Source organism: Neurospora tetrasperma, assembly GCF_000213175.1.
Source record: "Neurospora tetrasperma FGSC 2508 unplaced genomic scaffold NEUTE1scaffold_81, whole genome shotgun sequence".
In the NCBI taxonomy this organism is placed as follows: Eukaryota; Fungi; Ascomycota; class Sordariomycetes; order Sordariales; family Sordariaceae; genus Neurospora; species Neurospora tetrasperma.
Window position 1 is genome coordinate 5044257 of NW_009799179.1, and position 26194 is coordinate 5070450.

General features: G+C 44.7%; 7 protein-coding genes across 7 annotated transcripts; 3 read left to right on the forward strand and 4 right to left on the reverse strand.

The window, feature by feature from the left end:
* Nucleotides 1–2298: 2298 nt before the first annotated feature.
* NEUTE1DRAFT_52623 (uncharacterized protein) lies at nucleotides 2299–2487 on the forward strand (the record flags this gene model as incomplete). Its single annotated transcript, XM_009857962.1, has 1 exon — nucleotides 2299–2487. A coding segment is annotated over one exon (189 nt), but the record flags the coding sequence as incomplete, so codon positions are not given.
* Nucleotides 2488–6452: 3965 nt separating this feature from the next.
* Nucleotides 6453–8158, reverse strand: NEUTE1DRAFT_114569 (uncharacterized protein; the record flags this gene model as incomplete). Its single annotated transcript, XM_009857967.1, has 8 exons — nucleotides 6453–6512; nucleotides 6594–6603; nucleotides 6727–6734; nucleotides 6777–6782; nucleotides 6839–6848; nucleotides 7583–7691; nucleotides 7723–7804; nucleotides 8051–8158. The coding sequence occupies 8 exons, from the start codon at nucleotides 8156–8158 to the stop codon at nucleotides 6453–6455; spliced, it is 393 nt and encodes a 130-aa protein (XP_009856269.1).
* Nucleotides 8159–8730: 572 nt separating this feature from the next.
* NEUTE1DRAFT_126104 (uncharacterized protein) lies at nucleotides 8731–10706 on the reverse strand (the record flags this gene model as incomplete). Its single annotated transcript, XM_009857968.1, has 3 exons — nucleotides 8731–9840; nucleotides 9895–10292; nucleotides 10352–10706. 3 exons carry the CDS (start codon nucleotides 10524–10526, stop codon nucleotides 9496–9498), a joined length of 918 nt encoding a protein of 305 aa, XP_009856270.1.
* A 3582-nt stretch (nucleotides 10707–14288) lies between these two features.
* NEUTE1DRAFT_142507 (uncharacterized protein) lies at nucleotides 14289–14609 on the forward strand (the record flags this gene model as incomplete). The annotated part of the gene is made up of 1 exon (XM_009857969.1): nucleotides 14289–14609. The coding sequence occupies one exon, from the start codon at nucleotides 14289–14291 to the stop codon at nucleotides 14607–14609; it is 321 nt and encodes a 106-aa protein (XP_009856271.1).
* A 3669-nt stretch (nucleotides 14610–18278) lies between these two features.
* On the reverse strand, nucleotides 18279–18577 carry NEUTE1DRAFT_118869 (uncharacterized protein; the record flags this gene model as incomplete). Its single annotated transcript, XM_009857970.1, has 1 exon — nucleotides 18279–18577. A coding segment is annotated over one exon (195 nt), but the record flags the coding sequence as incomplete, so codon positions are not given.
* A 3713-nt stretch (nucleotides 18578–22290) lies between these two features.
* On the reverse strand, nucleotides 22291–24184 carry NEUTE1DRAFT_91160 (uncharacterized protein; the record flags this gene model as incomplete). The annotated part of the gene is made up of 6 exons (XM_009857971.1): nucleotides 22291–22336; nucleotides 22411–22745; nucleotides 22820–22998; nucleotides 23072–23229; nucleotides 23359–23733; nucleotides 23786–24184. 6 exons carry the CDS (start codon nucleotides 23989–23991, stop codon nucleotides 22291–22293), a joined length of 1299 nt encoding a protein of 432 aa, XP_009856273.1.
* An 834-nt stretch (nucleotides 24185–25018) lies between these two features.
* On the forward strand, nucleotides 25019–25524 carry NEUTE1DRAFT_105612 (uncharacterized protein; the record flags this gene model as incomplete). Its single annotated transcript, XM_009857972.1, has 2 exons — nucleotides 25019–25074; nucleotides 25335–25524. The coding sequence occupies 2 exons, from the start codon at nucleotides 25019–25021 to the stop codon at nucleotides 25522–25524; spliced, it is 246 nt and encodes an 81-aa protein (XP_009856274.1).
* Nucleotides 25525–26194: the final 670 nt, after the last annotated feature.

Genomic DNA, 26194 nt, shown 5'->3' on the forward strand with positions numbered 1-26194 from the left:
TCTCGTCCGCAATTTTGTAAAAAATTTAAAGGATAAGGATTAGTATAATAAAAGTTCTAACCCTTATTATAAAACCGGCTTTAATACTACCGCCGCCGGTACTTTTAACGCTTCTATAGCTATTAGAAAGGTTACTATTAATTAAAGCGGCTCTATTATAAATTTTAATATATTATTTACTTCCGACGTCCAAATTTTGTATATAATTAATAATGAAATTTTTAAATACCGTATAAAAAATAGTATATATACCCGCTATAGTAAGAAGGGTTATTATTCGGTAAAATACTATTCTCGTATTAATTTTAAGAAGGAAGTTAAGCCCTATAGGGATAAAGATAGAAACTGGAATAAGAATAAGAATATTAGCGGTAATAATAGTAATAATAATATTAATAGCAACGGCGGTTAGTAGTAGTAACTGACCTACAATTAATATAATTATAGCTAATAGCGCCCTAACTACGGCGGTAGTTATTAAATTAATACTATAGGTACTAATTACCCTATAGGCTTCCTGGCGATTGCTTTAACTCCTAGTACCCCCGGCCCCGGCGGTTACTATTACCCGGTCCCTACTTACTAGCCCGGCTTTATTAGCCCCTTTATAGGTAATAAGGCCGGTTCGGTTTAGGGATAGGGAAATATATAGCCTCCAAACTAAATTACGTTTAGAAGTACCCGTCCGTAGGATAAGGAGGAGGACCGTAGGGGTTCGTCCCTATATAGCTAAATATTATTAAAATAAATAAATTTTTAATAAATAGCTATTATAAATACTCTAATTTATTAAATCTCTCTATTTACCTATCTTATAGACTGTGTAAATTATATTATTCTACCCTTATTAATAGCGGTTATATTATATTTAGCTTTATTAACCGGTACTTTATCTTTTAATACTGGCTACCCTTTTTTAAACTATTAACCCTTAAATTATTATATTTTACTAACGGCTAAATAAAGGGTAATATTACCTATTTTTTTAAAATAATAATATAAGCGGGCATTTACTATAAAGTTATCGATTTATTTATTTATAATTTCGCTGAAGATAACCCTATTATTCTCGGCTATTCTTAGTTAGTATATTATACCCCGGGCATTAATTAGCCTAGTAATTCTCTCTATTTCGGGTCCGCCTATAAGTAACGTAGCTATTTTCCTTATAGAGTTATTAACCTTTATACTCTTTTAATATTTTGCTACTTTTCCCCTCCTTTCCTTAATGTATCCGGAATTTATCCTCTATATAAATAACCTTCGGTTAAAGAAATACCCGATAAAGGGGAGCTAAAACTATTACGAACGGAGTCCGCCCGTTACTTATTTATTTCTACGATTGTAAAGCGAACTATCTACTAAAGGTTCAACCGGTTTAAGAACCGAATAATTAATAAATTAAGTACTACCCCGCTTAGTAAAACTCTAATTAGCCCCGGTTAAATGCTTATATTAATAAGCCTCCCGCCTACTACTTTAACCTACCGGCTTATACTATATTAAATTATTAGAGGAATTTATATTAGAGTTATAAATTATTAGCCCCCAACCCGTTTCTATAGTATCTTTAGTAGTCCTATTAATCCTAACGATATCCGGGAACTTTCTACTATAAGTTTTAATTAGCTAGCCGAAATATTAAAATTTTAGGTTATTTATACTACCTAGGCCGAAATAAAGGAGGATATTAGAAGGATAATAAAGGAAGACGGGTAAAGCGTTCTAAATCTTAAGAGCGTAAGTAATAGTTTAATAAAGGAAATAATTAAGGAAGTTTCAATAGGCTATAATTAAAAGTATAGAAAATTATTCGGTAGTAATTATTATTAATAAATCGATATTTTAGCCAGGAAGGGAGATATAACCGCCTTACGTACAATAAAGGTCGCTACCTCCATTTAAATTAATAGTACTAATAACGACTTCTTATAGTACGAAGAAACTATTAATAAATACTTCGCTGCTAATAGCGTTAATATTAGTAAAATTACGTCTGAAGATATTATTAAGTTCTATAAGAAAGCGGATAAACTTTTAAAGACCAACGCTGAAATCTAAACTAAATTCCTTAAGTAGTACTAGTATTATATTAGTACTTTTAAATAGGAGGGCGCGGAAATCCTTCCCCCTAATTATTTTTATAATTTTAAATTCGAATTCCGCCCGGGAGCCTCGCCGCTAGTTACTCGGGGCTACGCCTTTAACCTAGATAAATTTAATATTATTAAAAAATAGATTAATAATAACTTTAAGAAGAAGTTTATTAGACCTTCTTAATTTAAAGCGTTAATATTAGTTTTATTCGTTAAAAAGCTAGGAGGTAGAATTTGTATCTATATTAACTATAGAAGTATTAATAATATAACTTTTAAGTTCCGCTATCCGCTATTACTTATTAAAGAAACCTTAAATATAATTTATTATACTAAAATCTTTATTAAATTTAATATTATTATAGCCATTAATAGGATCCGTATTAAATAGGGTTACGAATAGTTAACCGCTTTTATAATATGGTTTAGTTTATTTAAGTCGCTAGTCGTTCTTTTTAATTTATAAGGCGCCCCCGGGGCTTTCTAGAATTATATTAATAATATTTTTTATGATATTCTTAATATTTATACAACTATATACTTCGACGACGTTCTAATTTACTTATATAATATAAAGGACTATAAATAGTATATTAATAACGTCTTCGATTAATTAATTAGAGCGGGCCTTAGTATTAATATTAATAAATACGAATTCTATATTACGCGTACTAAATACTTAGGCTTTATTATTACCCTAGGAAGTATTAAAATAGACCCTAAAAAGGTTAAAGCAATTACCGAATAGCTAGCTCTAAAATTAAAGAAGTCCCTTCAATCCTTCCTTAGCTTCGCGAATTTCTATTAGCGATTTATGAAAAATTTCTTAATTATAGCAACCCTACTCTATAAACTTATAAAAAAAGACGTAGTTTAAATATAGAATACTACTTATTAGAAAGTATTTAAATTCCTTAAATAAGCCTTTACTAAGGGCCCTATTCTAAAGATCTATAATTAGATTAAGAAGACTATTATTAAAATAAATATTTCTAATTAGGCTGCTGGCGGTACCCTTTTATAATAAAGTAACAATAGTATTCTCTACCTTATAATTTACCTCTCGGCTAAATATACTTCGTAGGAATATAATTATAATATTTATAATAAGGAGTTACTTATTATTATTAAGGCTCTAGTGGAGTAGAAGCCTAAATTTAAAGAAGCCTAGTAGCTATTCGATATTTTAACTGATTATAAGAATTTATAGACCTTTATAATTAATAAGTAGCTTACTTAGACGTATATACGCTAGTACTAATTTTTATTCCACTTTAATTTCCTAATAAAATATACCCTAGGCTCTAAGAATTTACGCTCCGATACCTTAAGCCGTAAAGTTAGCGACCGCCCCAATAGCGAAGAAAACGGTCGTTTCGTTGCTTATAAGAGACTTTTATTCAATCCTTCCTAATTTAAAAATAATTATTTCGAAAACTCCGCTACTAACTTTTTATTATACTTACTCGGCCCCGAGGACTTCGATACTAAATCTACTAACGATTTTATCTATGCAAATTATAAGACCTTAATTTTCCTCTAAGAATTAATATCCTATTTAATAAACGCGTCGCGGCGGTAATAGCCATTAACTATTAAGAAGGTATTCTATAGAGCCTTTTTTAAATATTATATTATTAATAATATAGCGAAGTAAAAAGATAGAATTATTATCGACCCTTATAATAAGGGCCTCTAATTCTAATTAATTAGTTGCTAATACAATATTCCTAGCGCGGACTACCCTAACTGTAACGCTTCGTACGAACTTCTACAATATAATTTCTATTAGGAAGGAATATATAACGATATAAGACTTTTTTATAAGGGCTATCTCCTATACGCGAAGACTAAATTACTAAAGTGTAACTCTACTAGTTACTTTAAGTTTATAACCGTTTTTCTAATACCTTAGAAGGATATTTCGGTCGATTATATTACCCTACTACTAGAGAGTACCTACTTCGGCTAAACTTTTAAATATATTACTATTGTTATCGACCGCCTTATAAAGATACGTTACTATATTGCGACTATAACCTTCGAAGCCGAAGAATTAGCTGACTATTTTATTAACTATATTTATTTAATTTATAGTTTACTAGATAATATCCTATTTAATAGGGGTATTTAATTCGTATTACGTTTCTAGTCTACCCTCTATAGTAAATTATTTATTATTTATAAATTAACCTCCGCTTTTTACTTATAAACTAACGCCTAAACCGAGTATATTAATACAGAAATAAAGTAATATTTAAAGCTCTATATTAATTAAGCGTAAACGAATTAGGCGAAGTAATTACTATTTGCAGAATTCGCTAATAATAATATTATTTCCTTACTAATAGGAATTTTATTGTTCTTTACTAACTATAGTTATTACCCTCGTATAAGTATAGAACCCCGTACCCTATTACTACTAAATTTTTCGCTAGTTTAATTTAAGGAATACTATAAAGTTAACGAACTAATAGACTATTTTTAAAAGATATAGGACTTCGCTATTTAATAAACCCGCCGTATATAAGAATAATATAAAAATAATACTAATAGGAAATATATCGACTTCCCTAAATATTGTATTAACGATATAGTCCTTTTAAATATTATAAATTTCGCTAATAGTTGGCCGTATACGAAGTTCTCCCCCTGCTAGGAAGGCCCTTTTAGAATTGTCCGCGCTAATTCGTATATAATTCACCTCTTATTACTCCATAATATAAAGTACTTACTAATTTTCTATATTTTAATAATATAACCTTAGTTAGGTATAGGACTTCCCGGGTAGAATACTATAATAAATATAAAAGTAAATAAGGGACGGGTAATAATACGAATAAATAATTAAAAAGAGTACGAAAAATAGACATTTAAAAAGTTTATCGACTATACTTAATTGGGCAGTAATATATATTAGTACTACTACGTTAAGTAAAAGACTAGGGATCCTACTTAAGAACCGGTTATTAATATTATTAACTATAAATACTACCTTTAGTAGTTCTATTACGGAAACCCAAATAAATTAATATTATTAGGAGTCCAAAAGATCCTCGAGCGTCTTACTACTAACCCCCCAACCGCCCCTAATTCCCTAAAGCCCCCGGCCGCTCCTAAGCCTACTCTTATTCCTACGCCGGAACCCCTACGCCGCCGCTCTATATAATTCTAGCGAAAAATAGCCTTTGTAACTAACGCGAGGCTACTCCTAAATATAGTAATAATAGAGCCGGTTGATATAACGGTTAGTAATAATATAAAGGATAAATTATATTTAGTATTTAGTAAAGTTATACGATAGTTAATAGATATATAATTTAAGAGGTTACTTTTAACGTAGTTAGTAGATTATAATTGTTTTTGAGGTAAAGGCTATTATTATACGTATATATAGACTTTTTAACTCTGCGAACTTCTTTTGAGGGGGGATAGTATTATAGGGTTAGCCTATAATATAATTGCACTGTACGCCTCCAGTCTAGAGCTATCGACGGCTCTAGTTACGTATAGTCCTACGTGCGTGCACGTGTACGGACTAGCCTAGACTAGGCTCTCACCTATATAGCTAGTTCTCTACGCACACTTCCCTTCTCCTCCCTCGTATAACAACGTATATCATACCTTACCCCCAACGGTGCCCTCTCGCCCCGTGATAGGGGGGGGAGATTGTAAATTATTAGATTTTTGGGATTATTTGCTATAATATTAGAAAATTATTAGATTATACTATAAATTAGTAAAATTAAGTATAGATAGGATTATTTACTATATTACTAAAAACATTAGATTATTTTAGTAATTAGTAAAATTAATTATATATATAATAATTTAATTAATTATTTAGTTACCCTCCTACTTCTTATTTCTACCGGTTAATATACCCCTCCTTTATTTTTTTATTTAATTTTAACTACGTATTAGTAAAGAGAGGGTAATTTACAAAATAATTAATATAATTTATTATTTCTTCTTCCTCTAATTTATTAAACTTATAGTAGAGATTTTTAACTACAAAGGTAACGTTATTAAATTTAGCTACTTTAAGAGATTGTAGCAACACTACTACTTTTTCTATTGACGAATTAAGAAATTCGATTGCGTTTTTTCCCTTCCTTTTACTACCGCTAATAATATAAGAGTTTATATCGATAAAAGGAGTTTCGCTATTTAGTAGCGGGGTTAAAATAAGATTTATATCCCTCCTATACCACTACACCTTAGTAAATCTCTTTATAAGTAGGGTAACTTCTTCGATTTTATTATCGTTTCTATTATTATCGTTGGACGAAACCGCGTTATCCCTACTATTATTATTATTATTATTAAAACTAACGCTATTATTAAGTAGTTTATTTACTTACGAATCTCCCGGCTCGGCAATATTATTCCCGGAAGCTTTAGTACGAAAGAATACTTTAGAATATATATTTATATTACTAAGCAGTTACTTTATTAATTAGTCGACTATATAACTTTTAATATTCTTCCGCTTACAAAATGCCTCCTAGTTTTATATAGATATTTTAGGTAGTTTAATATTAGGATTTAACGAAGCGCTAAATATAAAAAAGTTTCCTTTCAATTACGATACTACTATTATTTAGTATTGAATTTGGTTTTAATATACTTTATAGTCTAAATATATTCGTTTTAAACTTCATTATATTTATTTCTTACCTCTTCCTATACTTTAGTAAAGTCCTTTTATTAAATAGAATTAAATATTTTCCCCCTCTTACAATTAAGGAACTATATTATTATAGTAGCGGTTATAGAGGTAATTTAATTAATACGCTTTTTTTTAAAAGGTAGTTTAAATTAGTACTTCCTTTTTTAAAGATATAGTAGGGGTAGTATACTATCTTATACTATACTCTAAGGCGGTTAAATACTATTTAGGGACGTTGTTATAATATTGTAATAGATTTTAAACGGTTAACTCTCGTCTAATTAATTATTATTAATTTAATTATAATCTATTAGGTAGAGAAGTTAGCTCTCGTTGAGGGTAAGGAAATTGGGTAGATTATTATTATTAGTAGGCAGTTTAAGAATATTATGAAGAAGTTATAAGAGCGGGTTATTAAGATTATTATTTTACTCTCTGCTTTTAACATTTAATAAACTTAATAATAGTAAAATATTCGAACTACTTTGAGGGATGAAATATAGGTCTTAGGCGTTTATTTTTTCAGATTGGGACGTATTTTGGTTGGTGTTTTACATATAAGTCGGAATATAGCTAGGTTCTAGACTTCAGTAGGGTTTAACCTTATTTTTTAGGCGATATTTATAGGGCAGTAAGAAAGGTCTTAGCCAACTACGCTATAAACAGTTAAGTCTAGCTATTACTATACTAATATAGCGCTAAAGTAGTATAGTCGTATTAATCTACCTATTTTACTTGGTTGTAGATGAGAGGGAGTAACGAAATATTCAAACTTTTACTATAAAAAGTTTGAGCCGATCTAGGCCTAACTCACCCAAGGTGGATGATGTTTCTGTTTCTCCTCTCCCACTCGCTTGACATTTCATTTTCCCCCTCGTTGCTGTCCACACTTTGTTTGTAAGGCGGTGGTCGGTGCAGTGGTGCTAAAGGCCAAGAAAGTGCTCAGGTGCTTACGTAGTTCTCGTAGGTAATTCATGACGTAGATAGCAGGCGCCGTGCCCGCAACCCAGGAACGCCTCTCTTCTTGGCTGGCCGGCTACGGGTTTGCGGTACTTAACAATAGACGCTGTTCTGTTCTATTCCTGAAAATGAATCTCGTCGACGTCGAGTCGTCCGTCCTTGGTAGGTTGCGTGCCCCCCCTCCCCTCCTCTGAGAGCAAAGAGGGGTGTGGCTGCTGTCTTTGCTGGGCGTTGGCTGGTTGGTCGCTAACAACACTTTAACTTCCGGCTTCTTCATGCGTCCTCGTCATATAATTTCCCTTTTCAGTGCCTCCCTCCGGACCTGGTCCATGTCGATATCCACGCACTTGGTACCCTCCGTGTAGATCATGCGACGGAAATGAGATCGGGGGATGGGGTAAGAGAGGGATGATCGTTCCTTTCTCGACATTTTTGTGATCTCTTGATCAGTCAGCAACAGCCATCGTGATGTTCACTCCCCCTCTTTTGCTGTTTTGCGGTTTAGCCCATGAAACCGTTTTTCCCCTTGCCGTCAAGGGTTAGGGCAAATGCCCGCATTGTGTTTTCTGTTGTCTTACAGAGGGACGATGATTTGCAATATGCTTCAAGCGACCGGCCGGCCTTGTCAATTTAGGTCGTTCAGTCACAGTGACGGTAGGTAGTTGTTGCACGCTTTAGAGAAATTGTTAAAGTTGCAACAAAAATTGCTGGGCGCACAACTGAAAGATTGCAGTGATTGATGCCATGTGAAACGACGCACATTGTGGTAGGAGTGTGTAGCGAACAACGTACAAAAACTGACGTCGGTTCATATTTCTGGTCCAACAGCTACAAGACGACAAAGGATGCATTGTTGCACAAAACTCACTCGACTATAAACCACCAGTCGTGTGGCTCTTCGTTCGGGCTGAAGAAGGAAGCCTGTAATTCCCACCAAACCACATTATTCAAGTCATTCCACCAAGCACATCTGTCAAAGTCATGTCAGAGAATGGACAGATCAAAACCCAGTGCTTCAATTTTTGACGATTTCTCGCTCGTATCAAGTTTTGTCGAACATTGTGCATTGATAATTTTGAAGTCCGCCCTATCCATCCTCATGCAAACGTTGATTCCCGGCTTTGCTCTTCAACTTCTTCTGTTGAAGGACAGCGCGTAATGCTAAATATACAATCGCCCATAGAAGGGCATCCCGCTCCATAGACATTATGTGAACGTGTGGGGATATGAAAGAATTGAAAAAATAAAAAAGAGAAAACAAAAAACAGCCGCCAATTCATGCCAAGTGCGAGCCATTTCTTTGGTTCTCGCATGTCATCTCCGCGTGAACGCCCGTGTAAATGCTGAAGCAAGCCAAACCCGTTTCGCGCCGTGGAAGCTTTTTTGTGAGTAGCCAACCCTAAAGGTCATCCCTGAAACCCCTTTAGACCCTGTAGACCCTAGACCGTGACCTGCCGTTCCGAAAAGAGACCCCGATCTTTTGAGACTGTAAAACGCATACAGGTCGTTGTGTGTACCTGTTGTTGAACGATATGAAATCTCTGCCGGCCCCAAGCAGTGATGCGCTATTTGTATGCGGTGATTTGTCGCCCTTTTCCCCCGTAAACACATGCCAGGCTTTGTAGGAATGATCCCTGCATATGAAACCCGATTTCCCATGGAGATGGTGATAACACTTCTCTCAAAACCTTTCATGCCAATCCGGACCGTCTAGGCTGGTTGTATAACGTATGAGGTGTGAATAGAAAAGAAACGAAGATTGGCCGCCTAGGCAGATGCGCCGTTGTTGCTGTTGCCACTGCTTCTGCCGTTGCTGCTCTCAAAACTGTGGCAGCCACGCTCATGACGCTTCATGTTACTGCGAACGCTGAAGGCCTTTCCGCAGCCTGCATGGGGGCACTTGAAAGGCTTCTCACCAGTGTGAGAGTGGCTGTGGATTCGCAATGAGCTCGGTCGAGAGAAGGCCTTGTTGCAAGTCTGGCAGATGTACCGGTCTTGAGACTGCGGAAAAGATGCAGTGGAAGAAGGAGCAATATAGTGGTGATGTTGCCAAGGGTTGGCTCCCGTGACTGGTGCGAGAGTGACTGGAACTGGCACAGCAGGGGTGAAAGTCTAAAGCAAATGTTAGATAACTTTCATCTGTTGGATCTGGCTGATTGTTCTCACCTGAGGGAGTGGTCGCTGATAATACAAGCCCGACATCTGCTGCTGCGGAGGGGGTGTCGGCTGCATGGGAGGGTAATAAGGGTTCATGCCTGACTGACTCGAGTAGCCGGCTGACGACGGGTACTGTGTTTGGAAGGTTGATGACTGAACAGGGGCTCTGGGTGCAGCAGTGGCCATCTGCCGGGAGTCGGCTTCATGCTGGCTCAAAGGCGGCGTGGTCTCATAGTAGTAGTTGGAGCTGCCCTGAGACTGGCTTGCTGGCTTGCTTGAAGGAGAGCGGTATCCTTCAAAAGAAGCTTCCGAAGACATGGGAGGACTAGGGGGGAGGTTCGCCCTGATCGATGCTGGGTTGCCAAACTGGGAAGAGTTGGGACGGTTGTCAGGCTTTGAGAAGTGCACTGAAGAACGGTTAGTCTCGTGCAGTTCCCTCATATCAAGATAGGTTGACCGGTCATACATTGCTGAGACTGAGGAGATGTCTCTGAGGTAGGAGATCCCTGATCGGCCATGACAAGCAGGTTCGAAATCGAGGGCAGGGAGCACTTGTTGGAGTCGTCCAAAGGAGGGGAGGGTGGCGGAGCGAAGCCATAAGGCTGGGCAGGATATTGAGGCGTTAACGTCGTGGGTGCCATTTTGATGTCGGTATGTGAGGTTGAAGTGTAGTGGACCGGTCTGTGTTGACGATATTACTACTGCCTTTGATCGAGACGAAATGGTGCGTGATAAAAAGTATCGCTTGGTGAAGTCGGATACGTGTAGTTGATTTTGGTGGTTCAAAGCAGTAACAGTGATGATGTCGTTTCTTTGTCTTTCAGACCCAAGCTTTGAAGCGGGCAGGGAGGTGAGAGGAGGGGGGCTAGCTTATGTATGCCGAAATCCAAAAGAAGCTTGTTGACGGTGGATGGGGTGGACAAGGTTGTTCTGTACATGGTACCATTTAGATCTCCCGAGGGCATGGAGACAAGAGTGGATGATACGGTGCCCCCTACAGGTTGATCCCCGGAGGACCAAGGCCATCAGTGGGTCAATTCACTTGTTGTCACAAATTATGGTGTGGGTCTACCGGGCGGTGGGCTTGGGGCCTTCCAGCGACAGAACCTTGGGTGGTGCTGTGCAGCAGCAAGGCCAGGGACCAGGGCTCTCAGGGCTACAGGTGAGTGTTGATCAGATGGATAGAAGGAGTGGGTGAAGTGTACCGTAAAATACAGAGTACCTGGTAAGTAAGGGAGCCTGCAGTGTCCAGCAAAGGTACTGGCATATATTAGCTCCTGCTATATGCGACCTCTGACATCGGCTGCATCGGGGTTGCCCTTGTTGATACCATGTGCTCCCTAACCCGTCGTCTGTAAACACGGATAACTTGCCGTCCGTATACAGAGCTGCGATCTTCTCGAAGGACAAAAGGCGAATAGGCTCGCCAAGGTTGATCGATCTCCAGAGACACAAAACGGTCGAGACCCGATGTCAGTGAAGGACCCCCGAGTTGGCCGAGTCAGTTCCTTCTCAAACCTGATTTCACAGCCGGGATCCCCACGTTTCTTGTGTAATTAAGAAGTCGGCAGGAAAGGATCATCATGATACACCCACCTCTCCCAAACTAGAGGGGTTTTCAAGTACGCAAGGCGGAGGAGTCCTGGATTCTTAGAGATACGCCTGCGGTAGCAAAACAGGCTCGCAAATTCGACGGAGGTCTGTCTGGTCACCACACCCGTGATGTGTTGGAACAGAAAGGATCGTCCTTCTACAGTGGGGATCCCTTGTACCAGCCAAGCCAGTGTAGCTTGCCGTTTTGATGGGCTTGCATACGCCGTGAGGCGCTTGACTGAAAAAGGATACATGCCCGTTCTTAAGAACTGGTCTGTGTCCACCATCAGCCCCTGGCTGTCACGAACGCGCTCTGGGCGTCTGGGAACCAGAGGACCCCTGAAGCTTTGGGCAAGACTTGAGACGAGGAGCAGCACCGACATTTTATAAGTCCGATCATCTGCATGGATATGCGGATTTGGGCGAGCCGCCACAGCTTTCAAGAGTGCAGTCTCCGGGAACGTGCTTGGCTTCTGCTGTGACCGGATTGTCGACATATTTTTATGCCGTACCCATCTTCCCACCCTGTCAAACGGCCTTTCAAAACAAATACCACTTTTTTAAGGTTAAGATGGCTCGTGTCCCTGTTCAGATCAGAATATCTGGTTAAATCGGGGGTCTGGAATGGAACTTTGTACCTTATAGCAGCACCTCGGGTATGGGCTATCGCACAGACTACCTGATCTTCCTCATCCACGACGTAGAAACAGATGCCCTGCTTCACTTCCTGACAGTTGGTGTACGTAGACCTGTACACTAGCGTACGTCGTTCACACTGATGCCGCTCTGCAGGCCGTACTCGATCAACAATTGACAGGACCGAAAAGTGACCTATCTCTTGAGGTGCAGGCGACGCCATGTAGTCCTGGCGAGCATCCTCAATAATCGAGAAGAAATTGCTGCACGTGAGGGCCATGCGAATCTTGGAATAGAAGCGCCGATCCTCTGTTTAACTGGAGCAAGGTGCATACGTTACGCGGGTGGTAGAAAGGTTACGTACATCTACCCAGTACGGCGACGATCCAAAAACCGGAACAGTCTCAGCAGCGAAGGAATCGGTGACATCCTCAGATCTCTGCGGAGCAAGGGTTGCTCACAATGATCCCACTGAAGGGTCCCCTTTCGGTCATTACCGTGACTGCCGTGGCCAATGGCACGGTTACGGTCGCTTGCGAAGTTGCGTAGCCCAGGAATCAGAATCACAGCATGGAGTGCTACACGAAGTGCCCCAACATCAGTACGCAATCACCCATTTACATAGCACAAGAACTATATACATACCGATGCGGTATTTTACCAACCGATAGTTTGAGAACGTTCTGACCGGTTGCCGGTAGCTTCGTGACAGTGGTTCTCGTATCCTCCAGAGTATATATACAGCCCTGTGTTCTGGGTCGAGCCGTCACATCTGTCAAGGTCATATCCTGTGGAGAGAAGCGAAGCTATATTGATATCATCCTCAGACGGTTTCTGGAGAAATAGTCTCGGGGGGGTTCCAGAAACGAAGCTAATCTCCAGCGATCGTCGGTTGTGTAATCCGGAGGGCAGGGTTGCTTCGGGAAACAATATGATACTGTGTACATCGTTCGGGTACATCGGTGGACGCTATACATGGGAGTCGGTCAGACAGGGGGCTTTGTCTGGGGCACGAGATTGGTACTTACGTGGTAAATGGGTACATGGGGGGTTGGGGTTTAGGGGTCCGTGATCGACGGTAGAAGCGAGTCGTGATGACTGGAGAATGCGACGGAAAGCGGACAGCTTGTCTGGTCCTGTGTTTGGTATTGAGCAGGGGGTGTTTCCAGCGGCAGTGGGAAAGGCCTGGGTGCAGAAATGACTGCTCTCCCTCTGCTTCCGTCAGGCATTTGCGTCAAGACAACGGCGGGTCATCAATTGCTGTGGCACACCCGAGGCACCTAGACCACGGTCTGGTGTAGGGCGGTTTTGTTGCAAGACGATTGATGGCGGGCTAGCGTTCCGAAGAAGGGCAGTCTGTCACCGACCTCGATTTGGGCCGGTTCCCCGCGCCTGTGCCACTGCCATGCGACTCCCGCGGGAATGACAGACGTGGATGTAGACTAAGTACCTTGCCTTTACATTCTAACAGCCTCTACAGCCCGGGCATGCCAACGGGCAGAGGGGTCTGACGGGATGGTTGGCGGCCCGGTGACAACTTTTGTGTAGCCATGGCGGACTCGGAGGCCACTTTGGGTTGTCGCGGGTCGCTTGTTACACTGGAGAAGTAGAGGAAGGACCTGGCAGCTGCAGCCTTACGAAGGTAGGCCGGCATGAGGTCATCCGGATGGCCAGACGGCTTAGTATCCAACCCATCGTCTCGGGCATCTTGATCTGAATCTCCATCTGTCTTGCAATGTCCAAACACTACGCGGTGTCGTAAGCGTGCAGCGCCACACGACACACTGGACCACAAGCTCGGGATGCCCAGTCTGAAGCGACCTGAAGGTGGTCGATGTAAGAGGATCAGACATGGCGATCATAGACAGCGCGAATGACGGGAAGCGAGCGAGGTGACGACAACGACAAGGCCAACAGGAAACAGAAGAAGAAGCTGAAGGAAAATATGATGGAAGTGCCCGCCCGCGTTGAAGCCTGCTGTGACAAGCTCGGTCCCCAGTTTACCAAATGTTCTGTCAAATGGAAGCCAACCATCCACGCCCATTTTCCTCGCTCCTTCCCTTTTTGGTGACGGAAGGCTTGTCAGCGCTTGGGCCACCTCACCTCCCAAGTTCCATCGCCTGCATCCCACCTTGCTGACAATTGTATGTAATTGTGGCCTGACTTTTTCTCCAATGGGGCAAAGCACCGCCTGGAAACCGCTCGCGGAGCCAGCTACCGCACGCAGCGACGACGACGCGACAGTGCGAGATCGCCAAATACCTCCCGCCGACACTTTGGGAGTTCCGTCACACTACAGTAGGTCTTTGGCTTCCTCACCGATCATCGATGCCGCGCGCCGGTGCCCGCAAGGCCGTCTGGATCTTTGCCTTGTACCTGGCCCGTCCAGATCACTGGACTCTTGGGAGATGCACAATGGAATCATTCCTGTATCCGCCTACGGAGCCCAAGAGGGAGCTAAATCACCTAGGGCCGTGACCAGCCGAGTCAGCTAAGAGACCCTTCGCACCGATTCGGTACGAGAGCTCCTCGTCCAAGCGTTCTGCAGGCGGCCGGAGGATTTTCAGGACCCAGGCACTGACATGCCGGCCTCAGCAGTGGAGCTGCTCCCATACACCGGCCCGGCCGTGATTTGCATCATGGGCCGAGGAACCGGACTCCAAGCACGACCAGGCACACCCAGGGTCCTATCAGACCTGAGCTCGACCGATCCCATAACCGGACCTTTCATGATCTCAGTGAGACATTGGCGATATAAACATTTCGAGTGTTTTACCAGGCGACATGATTTGGAACGCTTCATGTGAACGATAGGACACTACCAACTCTGACCGGAAACAATACGAAGGGAGTGGGTGACTCTCGTCGGACCCAAGAGAGATTGCATATAAGAAGGGAGGTAAGCACCAACCGACATTGATACAAGTCCGCTTGACAGCCGTGAGGCAAGGCTGGGGAATTGGAATCTGGAAGTAGAAGATATTGCCTCGTTTTTCCTTCCTCCATCCCATGTCGCGTTTCGCAGACAGGCTCGGCTGGCGATGAGCAGATACGACGTGAAACATTTACAGGCTGCCCGCGGTATCTCGGGATTGAAGGAATTTTCTGTATCTTTCATCTTCGTTTTTTGGTTCAAGAAGTCGCGTGCGTGCTTCTTCTCGCCACAGCCGGTCAAACGGATCACTGTAGTCCAAGATTTGGCGGTACAGCCTCTTGATGGCCAGGAGCGGTGATACTTCGGTCACTCTTTTTATTGACACTCCTATAGCATAGGCATTATGAGTCGAGACGGTGCCCTGCAAGATTTCAGGTACTTTACTTACCTTGCATATGTAGTGTGTCGCTAGCTGTTCGGGCAAAGGTGAGTAACTGTCCTTCATTCCTTGAACAGACAAAGTATCCTGTCGCTAACCTCTGTCACCAGCTCGACCAGCTAGTACCTCCCTTGGGGTGCGCACAATGACATCCAAACACACAGTCATTGATCAACCCTAGTGTACCAACGTCACTCCTGTTCAGCATGATGACGATACTTGGCCTTTGTGTCCTTTCATTGATCGACACGCCCTGCAACCCCTGCTCCTAATACTGGCGTCCCAGTGGACGGATGCGATCCGGCCTGCGGCGATCGCGTGGCGCTGGCGTTAGCGCATGCTCGCTTAGGCCAACGAGAGGAGAGGGTGGCTTCGAGAACCACAGACGTTGGAGAGACCGGCGTGATCGGCGAGCGTTTTGGACGTTTTGAACCAAAGTTGCCTCGGGAAATATGCCACGCCCATTGCACGTTTCTCGCGCATCCCGTCAGGCAAGTCGTTTTCCTCAACCAGCTTCCTCTTTCGGAATCTTGTACATGACAACATTATGGATCTCACCATGGCAGCAACAAGCTGATTGCATCACCACCGACTGAGATCTGACTCTCCGGGCACCATATTGCACAGCAAAGGCTACTACGTCCCTGGGAACTATATAGCTCCCTCTAATGTTGGTCTGCCGGTAAATACATAGCAGTGTTTTGTGGTTGTGCAATACATCTGAGCGCCAGCCAGCCTCGAACACATCAAGCGACATCGACATCACTTTTTTGGGGCGTCGCTAAAAATAACCACAGGGAGCTAGCTATTCGACAGAGTTTCCCATACCCCGCCCTACTCATCGCCCTTGGGGAACCGGAAAAATGCAATTATTCAGATGAGCAGTATACGTACCAGACCGGCTTGAGAGGGCGAGAATCGTATAGGTCGATTTTATACGTACCGGCTTGAAAAGGTAGAGGGAGTCTACCGTCTGCCAAGGTCAGTTCCGTGGCATATATTGTTGAGCACATCGTACTCAGCTTCACCAACACACCGGTTAGCGATCCGTCGATCATCGCCAGTGGGATCTACCCGACACAGCAAACGAAGCTTCATGCTCCTTGCCCTGGAGATTATGTTACTCTTCATGTATCACGCATGTCCGGAGTAACACGTCGATCATGAGTCAAAAGAACATCTGCGCGGGCATGCAACGCTGCCATGCTCGTATACAAATGAAATCATTGCCGGGGCTTTGTCCAAAACCGGTGATATCTCCATTGTTACCATAATTGAGAGTGGACGGATCCATAAACAGCTGAGTCGGCCGAGTTGCCACTTCTTCATTCACCTTTCTCCAAAATCGTCCCCTTATCAGAATCTCGGCGGATCCCAGTACCAATACCACCGTTGTATCAAGTTTTGCTTCTGTCCAAGCAGATAGAGTGTGTGTCACTATTTTCTGTTGACGTCTCACATGATCACCTACCAACACTTGTGATGTTAAACCTCTTCCTAACTAAACGGCGCAAAAGCTAGTTTTGTGGCTTCCAGTTCTAGCTTTATCTGTAGGTTGTCCCACGGTCGCAACGGTGAAGGTATTCTTCCCGTTTTATCACATTCTCGTGGCGGTATGGGTGATCAAGTAAATTGACCTTCATCCGTCATATCTGGCAACCCCGTCTTTCGCACAGAGTCGTGACAACTTCGTGATGATTGCAAAACAAACCTCCATTGAGGTATTACTGTATACCCCGATTGTTGCGCACTTTTCTGCACAAGCGCTGACGAATAAAGCTTTTCCCCAGAAGTCTGCCGACCACATCCACGAACGTTGACTTATCTTCTGTATGATGGGTCGCTCTAGTCTAAGGCCAGTGGATGCACTATCCAGACGCGCCATCTCTACCCCTTGGGATACCACCACCGCTAGCCGACCATGGTAACCATTGAAATATTTGGGAAAACTGCGTTGTACGTGTGCTAAATTTTCTGAACACAACCTTAGCTCTTTCCTGAGGAGTACATGCTTGAGAAAGCAAGTTCCTTTCCTCTTTGCCTCGGCCATCAAAGATCGGGTGGCGTTGTAGTACTACATTCACGTTCACACCCAGGTTGTCTTCTATCCAGGGGTCTGCTCAAGCGAGGTCCATTGAGACTTTATCCAGAACAAGCCCAAGCGATTGTCTTGGCCAATAATCGGGCTTGCATTGCCCCGAAAACCATCTCCCTTTTCACACACATGTAGATGGACGCAGCCTTCCAGGCCTCTCAGAAATGAAGCATCGAAGAGCATCTGGAAAACTTAGGGACACAGCACGGGGTTGATGGGAGAAACATATCTTCGTTTACAAAGCAAATATCCAACCATCCTTGGTCTCGGACGTCACTTAACGTCTCGACACCTAGACGCCATCAATATCCCGAATGATGAGGCAGGTTACGGCTAAGACCTATCCCCGACGTTGATCACCTGCTTCTGTACCGACAACATGCATAAGGTGTCATTGGAAGCATGCAAAGAGACACATCTGATGCCCTACGCCGCAATTCAAGAGCAAACATCGAGATGGGTGAATAGCTTCACTCCCACCACGATGCTGGTTCCCCGCTTGCCAACGGGACGCCGCCGTTGTCTGTCGGAAATATTGACCAGACTAGTCTTGTCAGATGAAATGCAGGTGGGAAGGTGATCATCCCCTCGACGTCCCTCGACACACCCACTTTCCGACCATGTTTGTGGAGTTTGACAACCTTTTTTGTTTTGCAGTACACAATGACCCCTCTCGACACAAACTAAAAGCGAAGCTAAGACGATACCAGGGGTTCTAAATCCAACTACCTATGCCAGGCTGGCATCACCCTGCACGCTAATTTAAGACGTCCTTCCTCTTCCTCATCAAAGCGCCGCCGGCTTCTCGTCCCACACGGGATCAGGAAGTCGGTTATAGCGGCCGCAGGATACCTTTTTGGGCAAGGAACAGGCTGGACTAAGATCAAACTCCTCCAGCGCCAATACGATCTCGTTAAAATATAATCGTGATCTAGGCTCGGCATCGGCATTCATGCTGAATTACCTCGGAACAAGTAGGACTTCACTGGGTATCGTATGTACATTCTTACCCCTATTTGTGATCACCCCGGGAGACACTCCGGGGCAACCACGGACCATGGTACCGCACCCAGGTTTCACCGTACGCAAAAGGCCATCATGACGTCCCTCTTGATCTTGCAGCAATGTTATGATGTATGTTCGGTGCGAGTATGGTCTGTATTTTAAAGCAGCGCTTCGAAAATGGGGCAACGAAGTCTGACTAGTAGAGAGGCTGATATAAGGTACCTAGTGTAGTCTCCTACAGATGATAGGCGTTCTTCAAGATTCGGGTCACCCACATCCCACAAAACCCTGCCAGGGCAATGGAGGAAAGACAAGATAAGAAGCAACCCTGACCTGCTGCGTTCGTTTTGTCATTACACCCCAAACGGCCATTAGCTCAGAGGTGCGGTGTAGGTTCGGAATACGGATGGGCTCCTTTTCGATCGGTCATTGTTACTGTATAGCAAAGGTTGATTATAGTTGGGATGGTAGAAGCCTACCGGTCACAACGATGAGCGTCGATACTTCCTTGTGCACATAACCCATTTTGGGCCTATCGAGTATCGACAGCTTTGTTTTCTTTTTCTTTGTATTTTCCTTTTCTTGGTGCTATCCTCCGGGTACTGCAGTCTGTCTGTCGAGTTTAGCTCTTCGTCAAAACCCCCTAACGATCCACCCCTCCAGCACTAAAATTGTACTCTACCCTAGGCGCCGTTACTAGCGTAACGTCTTTCTGTCTCACTTTACATTTCCCCATCTCTTTCCTTTCTGTTTTTCTCTTTTTCAACCGAGTCTGAACTGGGGCGCTCATTGGGTGAGCCTTGTATTGTCTGCCTCAAGAACTCACATTACACAACTTCATCACAACCCCTCCCCCTCAATTCCACTCTCCCCCACTTTCAGCCGGTGGCTGGCCATTCGTTGATGAGCTGCTATGCAATCGAGACTGTCACCTCAGCATAAGGGTTGTTGTCGGTTCGGTTCGGTTCGGTCGGTTGCCCTACTTGCCCTGTCCTGTCCTCTGAAACCCCCTTGCCCCTGCATCTTCCCTGTCCGCAGAATGTTGAGCCAATCGGTGGTAACCATTTTCCTGTAGGATACTTTTTTGATGTTGCAAAGACCATAGCGTTTACTAGTAATGTAGGCGGAATGTTTAGTTAACAAGCCACGTCACCAAGTCCTCCATGTATATTGCGGGGCTCACTAAAATGTTAGATTTTCACCGTCAAGGGGATTGCTGCTTATTACTGTCTTTTACTCTTCGAGCATTGTGTCTAACTACTGTACGTTAGGTATTCGTATGGACTGGGCTGGATTCGCAAAGCGTTGCTCCGTTACAAGGCTCTTCCCGACCCGAAACAGCCATCGTACCATGTCAAAGATCATAGGCAAATCACTTTCCATGCGTAGCTTGACCGCTACAGTTCGGATGTCACCAAAGACCAGGACCCCAGAGATAGCAATTGTTCAACGGCCCGAGTGACCGGCAAGACCAGATACTTACTGGGTATTTATTTCTGTCCAGCAATACTGACCGGGTCAGGTTAGGGGTGCAGTACTGTACACTACTGTAGTGTATAGGGTTAACACTAAAGTGAGGCAGACATGTTCGCCAGGTCCACCAATACATATGTACTTCGAATGCCGGCTTGGCGGGGAAAGGGGGAGTGGAACACGGAAATCGTACCATCTTCTTTTCTTTTTCACATTCCCTTGGGACATCGAGACTCGACGCCGCCGCCGCCACCGCGGGTGACGCGTAGGCTCTGCCCCTGGGAAGACTACACTACGTACCCAACAGGAATGGGGCGAACCAGACATGGAGCACACTGGGTATATCAAATCTCCACCATCGATCATCACCACCGCGGAATTATGCTCCCTGTTACTGCAGGCGCCGTTACTGCACAACTGAAAACTTGCCCTGGACTTGATCAAGTTTGTCAACCAACTCCATCGCCAACGGCGAAGAGAAAGCTACAGTAGTGCCACTGTCACCCCCCACGTTCCTCCGAGGATACCAATGTTATGCTATCGACCGGCCCCTGGCCGGGCAAGGGAAGCGAGTATTATGGGTACCTAGGTATTTTTGGAAATTGTCAGTCTGTTACATGCGATGCCTACCTGTTTACCTACGTACCGGCTACCGTACCTCTACACTAGTGTACTTTCAATATCCGATCGACGTGGTATTTTGAGGTTGATGACCAGAGGATCCCTCCCCGACTTGGTCTTTATTGCCGATGCCAGTGCCGTGGCTGGCTTCCTCATACGTGACGTGACGTTCAAGGCACGCACCTAAGAAATGTCCAAGCTGGAGGGGGGGGAAAAAGGGGGCAAGATAACTGAAATGAGGAAAATGAAGTTTGGTCATGAGGTGGATTAACAATTATTCCATACCTACTCATTCATGCTCTGAGTACCTATCTGGAAGCATGCAAACCAGATTCCAAACGAATGCAGGTCCATCCATCCATCCATCCATCCATACATAGGGATAGCTGAGTGGCTCAAAGTAGGTAGGTATCAGCTAGGTATGTAAATATGTGAAACGCTGCACGGGCTCCGCAAGCATCGAAAACACCACATACCTCCAGATACGTCGACGTTGACAACGACATAAACACACATGATGGGATGGGATGGGATGGGACGATGGCACACACTCCAGAGGATGGGAAGCGTACAGCAAGAAAAAGCCACTGCGTGAGTTGCAATATCTCCGAAATAGTATAATCCAGTCCAGTCCCGTCCATGCCGTTCCGAACCCCCGGTTGACCAAGACCCAGCTGAACATATATATGCGGACGGGATAGTGCAAGTATAGGTCAGGGAAGTGAAGATCGCCGTTGACTTTATCGTTTTCGGTTTCCCCTTGTTCTTTTTCCTTGTTCTTCAACGGTGATAATGGGATGATATAGTTTGGAAGTGATCAAACGAGGATGGGAATGCATCGTATACGGTGTGGGTATCCGTCCATCGTGCAATAGGAATTCCATGTTAATATCTAATTCAGCCTAGCTTGAGCTCGGAATCAAGGGGGGGCGTTCTTCAGAATGTGATGTGATGAGGTCTATGCCTGTCCGTTACGGCCGGTGGTGTTTCGTGAACCAGTCGGGTGGTCTCCTTGATGGAAGTTTATCAGTTATCATAGTCAACAACGGGATTCATGGACACTAGCGATGGAAAGAGTGTAGCGTGTGAGAAGCACAGTGTTTACAATTTTGGATAAGACGTGAAATCTTCATTGATGGGAATTCTGGATATATCTAGAATCTAGAAGTTGCCTACTTTGAAGAACGAACTGGCGTTTTCTGGAGACTTTCATTCCAAAACTCTCTAGCGAACAATAGCCGATGATTTTCAGATACAATCGTAAAGGCGCGTACAGGGCATAAGGAATGACTATCAAAAGAAAATAATGTATACATTTGTGGTGATATGTAAGGGTTCGAATATTGTAGTGAACATAGAACACGTGTATGGTGGAAAAAAAAAAAAAAAAAAAAAAAAGGTGGCAGTGAAGAAGTATAGGACAGTCTAGCATCTAGTCATATTGGACCAAAGATCGTTGGCTCGAGTGTCACGACATCGTCCGTATCAGATCTATTAGAGTTTGGCGTATTCACGACGGGTCTAGCTTATCAGGTACTCGAGTTGAGGTATCCAACGTAAGACCTCGAAGGCAACGATGTAGTTAGAAATGTCCGTCATTCGTGTTGTGCCGACCAGCATACCCGCACGACTCACTCTAACTGTTTCCCCCAGCCACAGGCGTCTGATTCAATACCCAGACTCATCATTCCAATACTCCGTCTCGTGGAAGACCCTACAAAAAGGTATATCAGTATTGCAATGTCGATGGCGATTTGTAAGGTTGAAGGAGAAGAGAAAGAAACTTACTCAGGCCCAGTAGCATAAAACTCCCACCCAAAAGTCATTTTAATAAATTGCTGCAAATGACTAGCAACCTTGATAGCCCCTACATCCGTAGGATGCCACTGGGGCCCGATATCATTATGCTGCATGATGCCCGTGGTGTTGAAGTAGTGCACAAAGGGCTTGGTCTTCTTGCCGGTTTTCAGTGTCTTCTTTGTCACTCCATCGTATACGATCGGGTTCCGGAGGTAGTCATCCGAGTTGAACCACTTGTACATGTGGTAGATCTCGTTGACGAAGCCCTGGGGCGCGTTGGGGAGGTAGGTGTTGCCGGATTGGTAGAAGCCTAACCAGAGAGACTGTGTAGGAGAGAATCTGTGTAAGTGGGGTGCGGAAAGTATCTAAGGAATGGAGTTATTGAGGCGGGACATACCATAACCACAACTTGAGCTTTGGGCCACTTGCCATGGATACCTTGGATGATTCTTGTTAAAGCGTCGATGTAGATAGTTGTGGAAACGTTGTTGTGTGAGTTTTGATCGTTGGTGCCGATATTGATGACGACTATGTCGGCGGCTGGGCGCTTGCTAAAGTCCCATGGCTCGGGGTTGTCTGGAACACATGTTAGCTTGTACCCAGATCTTTAGCTTAGGGTCTCAAAGACACGATGAGGTTCCAAAAGTACCTCCATACATGACAGAGGCTCTGGGGCTCGTATCCGATGTATAAAACCATTGATGGACCTGCCCGTGAGGGTTGCCCCAGCAGTTTTGATCTGCCGCGCAGATGCCTGGATATGCAGTTATACTATATTCTGTGTTTCCAAGACCTGCACCAAGTCCGCTGTTTTGACCTGTTAGTTGTATCTGCCATAATGTGTCATGCTTGTAGCTGAACGCTTTTCACGGGGGTTTCCGAGGGAAACCTTTCTCCAGAACATTGACGCCTTTGTGTAAGAGAAACGAGACTTACTATGCCCAGCTCGATAGTCCTTCGTACGAGGTATACATTCCCGAGGCAAGACTGTCACCGATGACCTCGATACGACGACCATAATCAGGAATTCTGATCAGCTTTTCGCCCTTGGCAACGTGCACGGACTCGATCTGGATCCCATATGCCCAGTTCGTCACTCGCAACTCAAAGATTGAGGGACTTATGGGCGCCATCAAGTCAGACCCTGGGGTCTCTGGAGACACAAAGAGGTGTGTACCGCCCGCCGTGACGTTGGTGAAGATCCAATCCAGGCCGGAGATGCGGTACCCAACAAGAACACCATCGCTGGTCCAATTGCCAAAAGTAACTGCCACTATTTGCCCGGTATATCCGAACTGGATTCCGGGAGCCCTATATACCCGTTAGAACCTATGTCCATGGTATCAATTAACAAACGACTTACGACCACCAGGAGACGTATTTGGAATCCCATCGCCCTTTGTAGGAAATCTCACTCGCATTTCGCGGGTGCGTGTTGAAGGAGTATGACGACGGGTCAATCCGCGTGTCGGGGAAGGTGGTTATCCGTGGTTGACCGTTTTGGAGAATAGTGGCCGAGGCTGACAAGAAACTCAGGCCAAAGACGGGCAGTCTTGATAATGACCACATAATGCTGCTCTCTGTATGTCTCGAGCGGGCAGCGAAATGATACTGGTCCGGGAACTCAAGTTTGTCTACAAGGGAAAACCCGACATGACATCTCCGAGAGAGAAGGAGCGGATGATCTCATTCTATATCCTCGGAGGGAGCAGCCCGGGTTAAGAGCTTATAGGATCGAACCGTGACGGTCCGCCGGAAGAAGAGGATGTCGTTGCCGCCAGCCCGATAGTCTTGCATTCGGTGTCACATCGCTCGATGTGATATATTGACTTTTAAAGGGAATAAAGTAGCTTTTGCCTTAGCCCTGCATCCCTCGTCTTGCTTCAAAGCCATGGAGCTACACTGCGGTCACCGGCACATGCGCTTTGTCTACTGTTGTTGGGTCACGGGTTTGATCGAACCGGCATGAACTATAGTCGGACAACATGAGAACAAGGCGCCTTGCGTACCTAAGGAGATCTACCAGGTCAATGAAGATGTACCGAACTCGACGGGAAAGCTAACAACCTTCCTATAATCCTCTCTCAACACCAGTGTGACTGCGAATATCCTGGAGTGCCGCTGACCTCGGAAGAGGGCGCTCCGGTTGCCCCGATGAAGAACCCAGAGGGTACCTTTAGCAAGATGATACCGATGGAATTCCGGTTGACGAGTCTCGTTAAAGCCCAAAGGCTTTGCGGATGTCTAATCGCTCGTATACGCACATATACAAAGCGCGCGAAGGTCCAGATGTGGCGCACAGAGGTTGATCGTGTCGTGCTTTGATCGGATATGTGGATGCAACCAAAGATCATTCCATCCATGGACACTCAATCGCCGCAGCTATTGGATGTTTGCCAGACGCCTAGGTAAGTTTCAAGACCGGCTTGGAAAGCGCCCCCAAAGGTTGGCTGGTAACACCCTCAAGTCTGGTAGTGGGGGGACTTGGCAGCCGATGGTGTATCAAACAAGGGGGTCGATTAATCTTGTCTGACAGATTTTAACCACCTGCCCGTTTCGCTCGGTTCGCTGATCACCTGTCAATCAACTGCTGTCCATGGAGGCGCGCACTTGTTTCTTCCTCAAACACCCAGTAGAGGAACTGGAAAGTAAGTAAAGGCCGTCGCCGGAATTCTAGTCCTGCCCAAAGCCGGGACCGTCAGAACCTTCTCATCTTCAAACCGAACGGGAAGCACCGTGCATGTCTCGGAGCGCGTCGTAGATTGTTCGGAAAGGCAAAACAGTTTGCAGGCGTGGAGAGACGGTCAGGTTCGTTGACGGCGTCAGATCCCACCACCCTTCTTAAATCCTCTACCCCACGATCCCCACGATAAGGAAGGTCACGGTGTACCGACATCATCACATATTCAAAGAGCGCGGGATTTGGTAGAGAGCAGCAACTTCAGCGGCTCACTTCGGATTGCGTATCACCAACAAGAAGGAGGAGGAGGAGGAGGAGGAGGAGGGGAGGAGGGAAGACATTGGGAACTCACACCGACCCCGACACCGAACCCGAACTTGACGGCCATCCTCGTTACATTTATCGTCGCAGCGAACCTCTGATTCCCGCCCGCCGCTACTGTTCCTCCCAGGCCTTGCTTCTGACGAGCTCGATTATAACGCGTATCTAGACAAGGTTGCCTCCACCCGCGAGATAGGACAATGAAGCCGCGCGCGCAACGGACGTCGACGAGGCTCAAAATAGTGGTGATGCCGTGCCAGCTTGTGAAATTCAAGTGTCAACAGGTTCAAAAATCAAGACACGCCGTCCAAAGACCATCTCTACTACGCTTACCCCGCAGTGCCAACCCCCGGGGTCCCTCGGTAAACAGCGGTTTGGCGCATCGCCTTGCAGCAGCAGCAGCTCCGACCTCCATGTATGAGAGGCACCGAGTTTTTCGAGATCGAAACCGAGAACTTTGCACGTTCTGCCAACCCCCGTTGCGCCGTGTCCCCGCGTGGGACTCCGGCCCCTTTTCGCGATTGGACGCCGAACTCCACGATACCGTGTCCGAGCCCCGAGTCCAATCGCATCATACTACGTTCTACCGACCTACCGATTTCCGCCCGCCGCCGGGACGCTAGCCATTCCTGGCTTTGAATTCTCCATTGGCCTACAACACACCACGAAGCAGCACGATTCGCGATTTGCGATCCTCTATTTTTGGTAACATACCACCTACCTAAGCTCCAACGCGGGGAGCAGATCTTCGGATCCGCAACCGCCACCGCA